At 35.7% G+C, this 12,292-nt stretch overlaps 1 protein-coding gene across 1 annotated transcript; it reads left to right on the plus strand.

The window, feature by feature from the left end:
- The first annotated feature begins 6,525 nt into the window (after positions 1-6,525).
- LOC140879757 (TATA-box-binding protein 2) lies at positions 6,526-11,520 on the plus strand. The gene is made up of 10 exons (XM_073283645.1): positions 6,526-6,734; positions 7,123-7,252; positions 8,207-8,294; positions 8,426-8,497; positions 8,652-8,702; positions 8,941-8,985; positions 9,097-9,189; positions 10,414-10,515; positions 10,612-10,685; positions 11,216-11,520. Coding segments are annotated over exons 2-10 (606 nt in total). The 5' UTR covers positions 6,526-6,734; positions 7,123-7,172; the 3' UTR covers positions 11,217-11,520.
- Positions 11,521-12,292: the final 772 nt, after the last annotated feature.

The raw sequence follows: 12,292 nt of genomic DNA on the forward strand, positions 1-12,292 counted from the left end.
ATATAGCTCTATAACAACAGTATAGAGTGTGTGGATTTTCGAGATATTCTGAACTCATCGCATGTCTTCTTGTGGCGGAAAAAAAAAATGAATTGTTAGTAAGAAATCATCAATCCCGACCCACTGGATCAACGGCATTTCCAGAAGCAAATGTCGTAATTAAAAATGAAAACCAAAATCAAAGACATAGACAAGATTTTGGTCGTGGACGAGGTCGATGACGTGGGCGTGGGCATGGGCGTGGACGTAAAAATGATCACGGTCGTGGTCGCGGTCGTGGATATGAAAATAATCGAGATAGTTACTTCAATAACTCATCTCAAAATAACGTCACGAACCACTCACCAAAAAAGCATCATGAAAACACGAGTGAAAATGAAAATAACTCAAAAAGATCTGAGAGTGTTTGTTATAGATGTGGCACTCCAGGATATTGGTCACATATTTGTCGAACCCCTGAGCACCTATGTAAGCTCTATAAAGAATCGACAAAGGGGAAAGGAAAATAGACCAATTTTGTTGAAAACAGTAACCATTCAAGTGGTTCAACTCATTTCGATGCTGTAAATTTTTCAAATGATTTCGAGGACATTGATTAATATATTGGTGGGACTAGAATATAGCATACTATATTTTTCATGTATTTTTGTATTTTTGTATTATTAAATATGTTATATTTTTCATATAATGTAATTAATTTTATTTATTGCATATTTTCTTTTGAAGTTCAAAATGAAAAACGGTATGAGCAAAGCTAAACATTGAAATAATCCCATGGAAGTTTGCATACCCGATAATGGTACAACGCACACTATTCTCCGAGATAAAAGATATTTCTTGGAATTAAAACCAACAAAAATAATGGTGAATACAATATCAGGTCCTGTAAACTTGATTGAAGGTTGTGTAAAAACACATTTTTTGTTACCTAATGGTACAAAATTTTTGATAAATGATGTTTTATATTCACCACAATCAAAAAGAAATTTTTTGAGTTTTAATGACATATATTCTCATGGGTATGATACTGAGACGATAACTGATGAAAATCAGAAATACATGTGTCCTACCACATATAAATCAGGAAAGAAATATGTGGTTGAAAAATTATCAATGCTCCCTACTAGATTGCATTATACACATATAAGGTCAATCGAATCAAATATGGTGGTTAATAGTTATTCAATATTAACCAATTGGCATGATCGATTGGGACATTCTGGTTCAATAATGATGCAAAGAATTATTAAAAATGCACATGGTCATCCATTGAAAGACCAGAAGATCTTTCAGAATAATAAGTTTCAATGTAAAGCATGTTCTCTTGAAAAACTTATTATAAGACCATTGCCAGCTAAAATCCAAACAGAATCACCCATATTTCTTGAATGTATTCAGGGTGATATTTGTGGGTCAATTCATCCACCATGTGGACCATTTCGATGTTTTATGGTATTGATTGATGCCTCTAGCAGATTGTAGTAGCCCGGTTCCATTTTACAAGATTAAGTGATTTTAAACATGTTAGAAAGTGACATATAATTTTAAAAATGTCAAAACATGTTTAAGGAGTCCTTATTTGGTGAAAATAAGTGGAAAATCAGATTCGAAACGTCTAAAAATGGTGGGGTAGGTCCCGGGGGTCCAAAAATGACTTCGGAAGGACCAAAACAGTTCGGAGCATACGGACCAGTTCGTGCCCTCCGAACCACTTCGGGCCATCCAAACCACTTTGGGCCGTCCAAACTCCGCAGGGTCCAGGTGTTTAAAAGGCTCGGACAAGTGGCAGTTCGGACCGTCCGAACCCAGTTTGGATCGTCCGAACTTCGCCTATAAATAGGCCCTCCGAAATTCAGAATTTCACACCAATTCAAGTCTTCTCTCTCGGTCTTTAGTGTATTCTAGGGGTTTTGGGGTGTTTCAAACCTTACTAGGCTTGGTTCGGAGGTTGGCCAGGTGCTCCAGGGTTGCGACGGAGCGGTGCCCAAGTTCTGGGGCAGTCGTCATCAGCGGGCTGACGACGGACGCAGGTATAGCTCTGGCTCCTTATAGTAAATAGGGAGTATGCTATAGATTAGTCAAGGCTTTTAGAATAAGGTTATAATGCATGAGTATTTTGCATTGTAGTGCGGATTATAGGCTTGGACTTTAGAGATGGTATAGCTTGCCTAGTAGAACTAAGGTACGTAAGTACAGACTGAGATAGCCAGCTGAATATACATGTTTATGTGTTGCATAATTATGTGTTGCATTATTATCTGTTATAATATGCATGATTTACTGTTCATGATTTGTATACGGCATTTGCATACCATGTTGAGCCTGTTATCCTTTTGAGATAACCAGTTGTTCTAGGGTCGCTCAGCCCTAGGGTTGTTATTATTATACGATCGGGTACCGTGTGACACCCACTGGACCGACGGGGCAGCGTGTACAGTTTTTACCCAGGACGGTGATAGTCCAAGATCGGGTTCAGTATATGTGGCACCCACTGGATCTTCGGAGCAGCGTGCGCATACTGGAGGCGCCTATGAACTGAGCATGATTTTCCAGATATGATCCCAGTTACCCAGATCATTCATATTTCATGTTGCATGCATCATATAGACCTGTATATTTAATACTTTACGTACTGGGCGTTAGCGCTCACGTCCCTGCTTTTATCTCGGACACCCCATTCGACGGGGCAGGTTTTGCAGGTGGACCATGAGCGAGATCAGTAGTTGATCGGTGACCAGGGCTTGGTAGCAAGGGTCATCAGAGGATTTCTAGATTAAGATTTTATTCGAATATAATTAAGATTTTATTCGGTATATATTCGATATGGTTGTAAATAATATTTTTATTATTGTTTAAGTTTCCGCTGTTATTTCTGATATTTTATTTGATTAAGTTAAATGCATGCTTAAGCTTCTGATTAGTAAGTGATCACGGTGCGGGTCACTACACAGATGGTCACATGTATGCTTATTGTCAACTCGGAATGTGGCATTTTGAAGATTAATGTCTCAAATAATAAAATTGCGGAATCAATTTCCCGATTATACAATCAAGAAAATAAGACTTGATAATGATGGAGAATTTACTTCCCAAACTTTCAATGACTATTGTATGCCAATGGAAATTACTGTTGAACATCATGTTGCTCATGTTCATACACAGAATGGATTAGCTGAATCATTGATTAAACGTTTACAACTGATTGCTAAACAAATGATTATGAGAACAAAACTCCCTATTTCTATATGGGGACATGCAATTTTACATGCTGTGGCATTAATTCGCATCAGACCAAGTGCATATCATAAATTCTCCCCATTGCAGCTTGCATTTGGTAAAGAACAAGATATTTCTCATCTGAGAATTTTTGGATGTATGGTGTATGTGCCTATTGCACCACCTCAACGATCAAAAATGGGTCCTCAAAGAAAAATCGGTATATATATAGGTTATGATAGTCCATCAATCATTCGATATCTTGAGCCTTAGACAGGCGATGTGTTTACAACACGTTTTGCTGATTGTCATTTTAATGAAGAAATCTTCCCAATGTTAGGGGAGAAAAAAAAACACATCGAAAAAAAAATCACATGGTATGTACCATCATTGTTACATTTGGATCCAAGGACCAAACAATGTGAGAAAGATGTACAGCAAATTGTACCCTTGCAAAGAATTGCAAATCAAATGCCAGATGCATTTTCAGACACAAAAGGGGTAACAAAATCATATATACCTGTTGTAAATGCCCCTGCTCGAATTGAAATGCCAAAGAAACAAATTGAAGACACTCATGATGTCATAAAACACTTGAAGCGTGGAAGACCAGTCGGTTCCAAGGATAAAAATCATCGGAAAAGAAAATGCATAGAGAAACACGATGATCACAAAATAGAAAATGGTGTTTCAGAAGAAATACCTGATGATGAAAATGTTCTGTCAGAACCACAAACTGACGAGAATCGTGAAATATCTATCAATTATATAAATACTGGAAAAATATAGAACCGAAAAAATATAGAAGATATTGATGAGATATTTTCTTATAATATGACATGTGGCATCATAAATGAGAATGAAGATCATGAACCAAAATCTTTTGGTGAATGTAAAACTCGGCATGATTGGGCAAAATGGAAAGATGTCATCCATGTTGAATTAGATTTGCTAAATAAACGTAATGTTTTTGGACCTATAGTCCTTACACCTGAAGATGTAAAACCTGTTGGATACAAATGAGATTTATTCGAAAGCGAAATGAGAAAAATGAAATAGTAAGATATAAAGCTAGACTTGTTGCACAAGGTTTTTCTCAAAAGCCTGGAATTGATTATGAAGAAACGTATTCTCCCGTTATTGATGCAATTACGTTTTGATATTTGATTAGCTTGGCAGTGTCTGAAAATTTGGAAATGTGTCTTATGAATGTTGTTACAACTTACTTATACGGATCACTTGATATTGATATATACATGAAAATCCCTGAAGGATTTAAGATGTTTGAAGCACAAAGTTCAAAACCCAAAGAATTTTATTATGTGAAATTGCAAAGATCATTATATGGGTTGAATCAATCCGGCTGAATGTGGTATAATCGGCTAAGTGAGCACTTGATGAAAAAGGGATATGTAAATGATCCAATATGCACTTGTGTTTTCATCAAGAAAACAACATCCGGATGTATAATTATTGTTGTATATGTTGATGATTTAAACATCATTGGAACGAATAAGGAAATTCAAGAAGTTATGATGTACTTGAAGGAAGAATTCGAAATGAAGGATCTTGGAAAAACCAAGTACTGTCTGGGTTTACAAATCGAACAAAAAGAATGTGGAATTTTTGTTCACCAGGCAAATTATACAGAAAATGTCCTTAAACGTTTTAATATGGACAAATCAAATCTATTAAGTACTCCAATGATTGTTAGATCATTAAATATAGAAAAAGATCCATTCCGTCCATGTGAAAATGATGAAGTTATTATTGGTCCAGAAGTACCATATTTAAGTGCCATTGGTGCCCTTATGTATCTTGCAAATTGTACTAGACCTGATATATCTTTTGCTGTAAATTTATTGGCAAGATTCAGCTCATATCCAACAAAGACGCACTGTAACGGAATTAAACATATATTCCGTTATCTACGAAGAACGACAGATTTGAAACTTTTGTACTCAAAAGACACCAATCAAAGTATCATTGGTTATGCTGATGCTGGATATTTATCTGATCCACATAAGTCACGTTCTCAAACCGGATATGTATTTACTCGTGGAGGCACTGCAATTTCTTAGCGTTCACAGAAACAAACACTCATAACAACTTCATCAAATTACGCCGAGATTATTGCGCTACATGAAGCAAGTCGTGAATGTGTTTGGCTAAAATCAATGACACAACATATCCAAACTTTTTGTGGATTATCAGTAGACAAGAAGCCTGTGACGTTGTATGAAGATAATGCTGCATGTATTGCTCAAATGAAAGAAATATACATCAAAAGTAACAGAACCAAACATATCCCCCCAAATTTCTTTGCCTACACTCAAGAACTTGAGAAGAACAAAAATATTGATATCTGTTACATTCAATCAAGTGAGAACTCATTAGATCTCTTCACAAAGGCACTTTCTACGACAATATTCAGAAAGCATATATATAACATTGTGATGCGCAATGTACGGAATATGTGAAGAATCACTCGTGTTAACAAGAGGGGGAGTTTACGTGGCTGCACTCTTTTTTTCTTACTATGGTTTTTATCCCAATGGGTTTTTTCTAGTAAGATTTTTAACGAGGAAGTACAAAAACACGTAATAAAGACAGTCATCATATTACGATCATCATCACAAGGGGGAGCGTTGAAAATATGATATTATTATTATTATTATTATTTAAAGTTGAATATTGAATGTTGAATATTGAGTTGTAAAATGTGGAAAATTAGTGTGTGATGATGTAGATGATGATATATTAATTTTTGGACTAATCTCTAAATGAGATCTATAAATAGGTCTTCATTTGTGATGAAATATACAATTGAATTGAGAGATAAAAATTTGTGAAATGTAGAGTTTGATATATTTTGAGATTTGAAGTTTTTACTTTTTACCGTAAATTTTTACTTTTTCACAACAAAATATATATATATATATATATATATATTATAATTATAACATAGAAAATGCATCAGTCCCTCTTATCCGATTCTAGTCCCCTTATCCAATTCTAGTTATGTACGTCCGCACATTAGTAACATAAACAAAAAATTAAAACTTCACATTTTAGATCATCGATTACATATCTCTTGGGCTCAGGAGTGATTAGAAATGGGCTAAGGAAATTGGGAAGGTGCAAGGAATTTGTTTGCCATATGACAACACAATATTTGAAAAGACGGGCTGAAGCAAGGCCCATGGGCCCGAAAGGCCGGTCCAAACGCGGAAAGGAGAGGGCAGTTTGGGCATAATATAAAAGACACAGTGGTGTCTATCCATATATTCATTCGTTCATCCCCTCCCTCAATCCTCTCGCAAACATAGAAATCTCCGAGACTATAAAATCTCCCTCTCTCGAAACCAATACATATATATACTCCAAGTTTTCGTATAAAACCAACTGCCTTTCAAATTTACTTCCCTCTAATCTCCCTGCCTCCTCTTCTCTACCAAAATTTCACGCTCAACGGGATGTTTTTGAAACCCTAGATCGATCCAATTCAAGCACGAAAGGTCGCGTTTTTTTTTTACTTTTGAGATTTGCTCATTTTCTTTTTTTCTCCCCCATTTTTTTTACAGTGTTCAAATCCCAAGTGATCCATCATTATTTTTAATGATCTGTGTGGGTCTGATCGCTTTATCTGTTTTTTTTTTTTTCGATTTGTGGGCGGGTTTGGTTTAGAATACATGTCATAAGAAATTGGAAACTATTCTGTGTGTTTTCCTTTTCTCTCTTTTTTTCCCCTTGATGAAAAGATTAGATCATTAGAAGCCAATAAGCCAAGAAGAGAAGTGAATTTGATCGGAACAGTGGACCGAAGAAAATTATGGGCTTTTTTAATTCCTTTGTTTGGTATCGACTTGGGTTACTTTGAATTAATTTTCTTGATATTCTAAACAGGTGGTAACTATTGCTTAAAGGAGGGGGATACGTCAAAAGTTGGTGGTTTCATGGCAGATCCGCAAGGTCTGGAAGGGAGCCAACCAGTTGATCTATCCAAGCATCCTTCTGGAATTGTCCCAACTCTACAGTAAGTTCTGGCCCTTCTTTTTTTTTTTTGTTTCCTTTTATGTGAATGTTGGTGCTCTTTATCTTTCTTCTTATCGAGTAAAGGTTATACTGTCCAATGACGGAACCTTTCTCTTCATACATGGAATACTGTAGTAACGGAAAATGTTATGGTGGGATTTTTGGTGATTTTCGTTCGACACTATACAGTTGAAAGAGCCTTAGAATGGTTTTTGAGCTACACTAAGGAATCATGCTTAGGATTACTAGATGATCTGAATTCTGAAAGACAGTACATAAGATGATACTCAATTGTCTTCATTGTTTGCTGATAGTATATTCTTAGTTGAAGAGACCAGAGGACTAAATGAGAGGTTGTATCTATGGGGATGAATCTTAGAGTAGAAGGATTTTAAACCAAGTAGGCCAGGTCAACATTTATATGCTTTGTCAATTTAGTCGCACCACAGTTAACAGCGTTGAAACTGCTGCTATTTGTAATTTTCTGGGTGCTCTCACACCTTTTAGAGATTCGTTGGATAAAGATAGATGTTCTTAAGTTTGGTGGAAGAATAACAATTTGTTGGAAGGTGAAGGTCATCTTGAAGTATGACTACTATGCTTTCAATTCATCCATTCTTGTCAAGATTGGAAGGGCTCACAAAGTCCTGGTCTTCCATTCCGAGTTTGGGCAGCATGGTTGCTACGAGTGCACCCATCCTTGTCAGACTTGAAAAGTTTTGCCTTCCATTTTGATTTTTGTCTGAATAGATGACTTCAAAATGTAACTGAGAAATTTGTATTTCTCATTTCCTTGGCTTCTTTTTTCATGTTTAAAATTTCAATGCGACTATTAATTGGAATTTGATGAACAAAATTAAATGGATTGCATCTAGGTCTAGAAGTTCATACCCCTTCTAATGATATATCTATAGATGGAGTAGATTTAATGGATTCTACTTTGATGTACATGAAGGAATATTGTCTCAACAGTCAATTTGGACTGCAAATTGGATCTTAAAGCTATAGCTTTACAAGCTCGCAATGCAGAGTACAACCCCAAGGTTTGGTACTTCCATATGATTGATTTTAAATGCCTTAGATTCCTCTTTTATTTTATTTTAAGATAACTTGAAGAAAATTATTGTTTTCTGTTTACCATATCAAGTTTATACTTATTTTTTATGGGTTGCAGCGTTTTGCTGCTGTGATCATGAGGATCAGAGAACCTAAAACAACTGCACTGATTTTTGCTTCTGGAAAAATGGTTAGTGTATCTTCTGTTAACTGTATGCTTCAACTTATTGAATCTGCTTTATCATTGTTTATGGTTTATTCCTCTTGATGCAGATATGTTTAACATTGCTAATTAAGTGTTAGCAATGGATTTATGATCTTTATCTCATATTGTCACTCTTTAGGTCTGTACAGGTGCAAAGAGTGAACAACAGTCAAAATTGGCTGCTCGGAAGGTAAATATATGTTAAGAACATGCCTTCATTAGAATGAATATTTATTGGGTGAAATCCAGGGAAAAAAATCATGATGAACCTTCATAATTATGACTTTTATAATTTTCTTTTAGCTAGACAATGTAGTTGCAGTTATTGCTTTGCAATTTTTTCGGTTAATTTAGAACAGACAAAACTCTGTCTCTCACCTTTTTTCCTGGGTATCTCTCATTTCTGTGCCCATTCCTATGTTCTTCAGTATGCTAGAATTATTCAGAAGCTTGGTTTCCCCGCAAAATTTAAGGTAAGCCCCTATCTGTGTTGTGCCATGTCTGTTATTTGTAGTTTGCACTTCGTCAGCGGATTTTGACATTTCTTTACTTGGTCAATGACATGCATCCTATTTTTCTTATAGGATTTCAAGATTCAGAATATAGTTGGTTCCTGCGATGTTAAATTTCCTATTCGACTTGAAGGCCTTGCTTATGCGCATGGTGCCTTTTCAAGCGTGAGTAGCTAATCATGTGTCTAAAGTTGCCATATATCACGTCACCTGTGATTGTCTGTAAGGGAAGGATTGTTTTTGTATTTTCTTCCTGGTTTAGAGTAGTAGAATCAGCTATCCAAAAAATTCGAATGGGAAGTTTTTGCCATCACAATTCTGGCACCAAAAGATCCTGATTGTGAGCGAACTTAGCTTTCAGTTTCACACAAACGCGCACACACCAAAACTTTAATTTTCAGCAGTGGCCTACCGCGTCTCCCACCTAGGCACTTCGTAGGTGGTTGAATTTTATTTTATTTTTTACTATTTTTGTCTATACATAATTGCATATATTCATGCAGGGGAATTACGAATGGGTATCATTCTTTATGTAATATACATGCAATTAAATGAACTTTATTCATAAATAAGCTTAACACAATACAATAAAATTTATACAAGGTGCAATAAATGTATAAATGCGATTTACAAGATAATTAATGAAGATGATTCGGCGTTGTCGGCGGGCGTTTCGCGGCGGTGTTCAGGGTGGAAGGAGGTGGGGGTTGTGGGTGACTGGGCTGATGGGGCTATTATGTTTCGGAAGAGGAAGTGTATAAGCATATTAATAACTAGGGCGTAAGACCTTCCATTGCATGCTCTATGGTAGCGTAAGACGTGACAGATATAATAAGTTTCTGCTGCTTGGCTTCTCGTTATGTTGTTAGAGGTCCTGTGTGATTTCGAGGACTTATGTGGTTTTTAAGTCTCACCGGAGAAAGAAAATGTTCCCTGGAGATCAAATTAAAATATTATTCATTATCTTTGCCTTTTTGGCTTTTTGGCATCCTTAGGCTTCAATGAGACATTTTGTAGTGAAAACTAAGTTTTGGTCTTGTGATGATGCAATATCTCCTTCATTGGGAGTAAAAAGTGCTGATGATTTGGATTGAAACGAAGTATCTAGATTGAAAAAGGATTAAAAACTCATTAACTTGTCATGTTTAAGCATGCTAGGACCTTTGAATTGGTGGTTTCAGCATGCGTATCAGTCCTAAATGAGTTCCTTTCGCAAATTACTGGTTGCAATGTCAAAGTTTGTGAAACTATTTATTACTTATTTATATTTGAGTTTCCAAAAGTTTAACGAATTTTGCAGTGGCCTTTTGAAAAATTGAGCCTAGTATATTGGCTCCACTGATGTGCTTTTAAAATATAGAATATTCATTACCTAATTTGTTGGTGCAGTATGAACCAGAACTTTTCCCTGGATTAATATACCGGATGAAACAGCCAAAGATTGTGTTACTTATTTTTGTGTCTGGGAAAATTGTCCTAACAGGAGCAAAGGTTGTAAATTCTTCAGTTCTCAGGCTATTCATTTCTCGCATTTACGTATTTTTCTCAAATTTCCACTTCAATTGATGATTTACTTCACCTTTCCAGGTCAGAGATGAAACTTATACTGCCTTCGAGAATATTTATCCTGTTCTCACTGAATTTCGCAAAGTTCAGCAATGGTATTTAATTTGATGGTTTTACGCACCTTAAATTAAATTTGAATTGCGGTAGTATCTCTGAGCACTTTGCTCATTGCATTCTGCACCTGCTAGAACTCGAGTTGCTATGACCTATGAAAAAAGCTACTAAATCAGCTTTTTGTGAGCTTCAAAATATCGGGTTCTCCATTATTCTAGTGTTCTGAAGGAGAGTTTAATGATATATAGCACTTTACAAACCTGTATCCAACTTTCAGAAGAAAATGTTGGCAAAGTCGTTCATTCTAATGTGGGCTGTGGGTAAAATTGTTTTAAAGTTTAATCTCGGGAAAATAGAACTACTAGACAAAAAACTTGTAATCCATTATGCTGAAGGCGTAGTAAGAAACTGTAACTGGTTTATTTTGTAGCTTGAATGCATCTCATGCTTGTTCTGATAATTGACGAGAATCGTTATAGATTGTTTGTATTCATTGTCTTGAGGAGGTTTTACAGTTCTTGATGTACAAGAACATTCATATTCTATCCTTCTATGCCATTATGTTCTGCAGAAATATCATCCAAATGATTGGTTCTCTGTGAAGAATGACATGGAGTGCCTCGGCGAGATTAGTCCATAGATATGGGTTCTGGATAAATGATGGGATCTGTTTTGTTCCTTTTGGCTTTGCGCTGTATTTGTACCACACATCAAATGTTTAATGGAGAGAAATAGAGGAATGTAATTGCTGCTAATAAACTCTTTCGTCTTGTTTGGACGATAATCAATCTCATATTTGTATACATTTTGTTGGGACAGTGCCCTATGTTTTTAATTTTATCGTTTTATTATTAAAAAGATATTTATGATTGAACATATTTACATATAATTTATGTTATTGAATATCGTAATAAAATCTCTAGTTGATTGGATGCAAAAAAGGATAATGTCATAATTGTAAAAAAATAATGAACCATTCATGCATATAAGTTATGAGATGATGATAATTTATAATTGTAAAATTACTAAAATGAGAAGAAATGTGAAAATTAAAATCAATGGTGTCTACGGTCCATCGTCTTGCTTTCTTGCTAGGCGACGCACGTCTAATCTCCCACCTACGGGCTTGGGTGCCGCCTAGGCGGTTACTGTTTTGTATAAAAAGAAAAATTTAAAAATAAAAAACTAAAAGAGAGACACGACACGAAAAACAAACAAAAAAGGAACGAAGAAACACAGAAAAGAAAGTTAAAAAAAAAATTAAATTTCATGCTAGACAATGGGTCGCCGCTCTCCTACTGCATAACGCTTTTTAGAACATTATTTATGATTATCGCAAATCATGTCGCGACATGTCGGGAAACAGAACTGGTTACAAACTTTTCTGCTGTAGTTTTTGAAGCCAATATGATGGATAACCCTAAAGAATGGTGGATAGACATTGGAGCAATACGCCACATCTGTTCTGACAAGGCGTCGTTCTCAACCTACTCTTCAATCACCGAAAGAAAGGTCTTTATGGAAAATTCAGCAACATTGGATATCGTGGTTCTTGGAAATGTGGTAATAAAGATGACTTCTAGAAAGGAACGACATTGCGTGATGTCCTCCATGTTCCTGATATTCGGAAGAATCTAGTGTCGGGGTC

Source organism: Henckelia pumila, chromosome 2, assembly GCF_033568475.1.
Source record: "Henckelia pumila isolate YLH828 chromosome 2, ASM3356847v2, whole genome shotgun sequence".
Classification (NCBI taxonomy): domain Eukaryota; kingdom Viridiplantae; phylum Streptophyta; class Magnoliopsida; order Lamiales; family Gesneriaceae; genus Henckelia; species Henckelia pumila.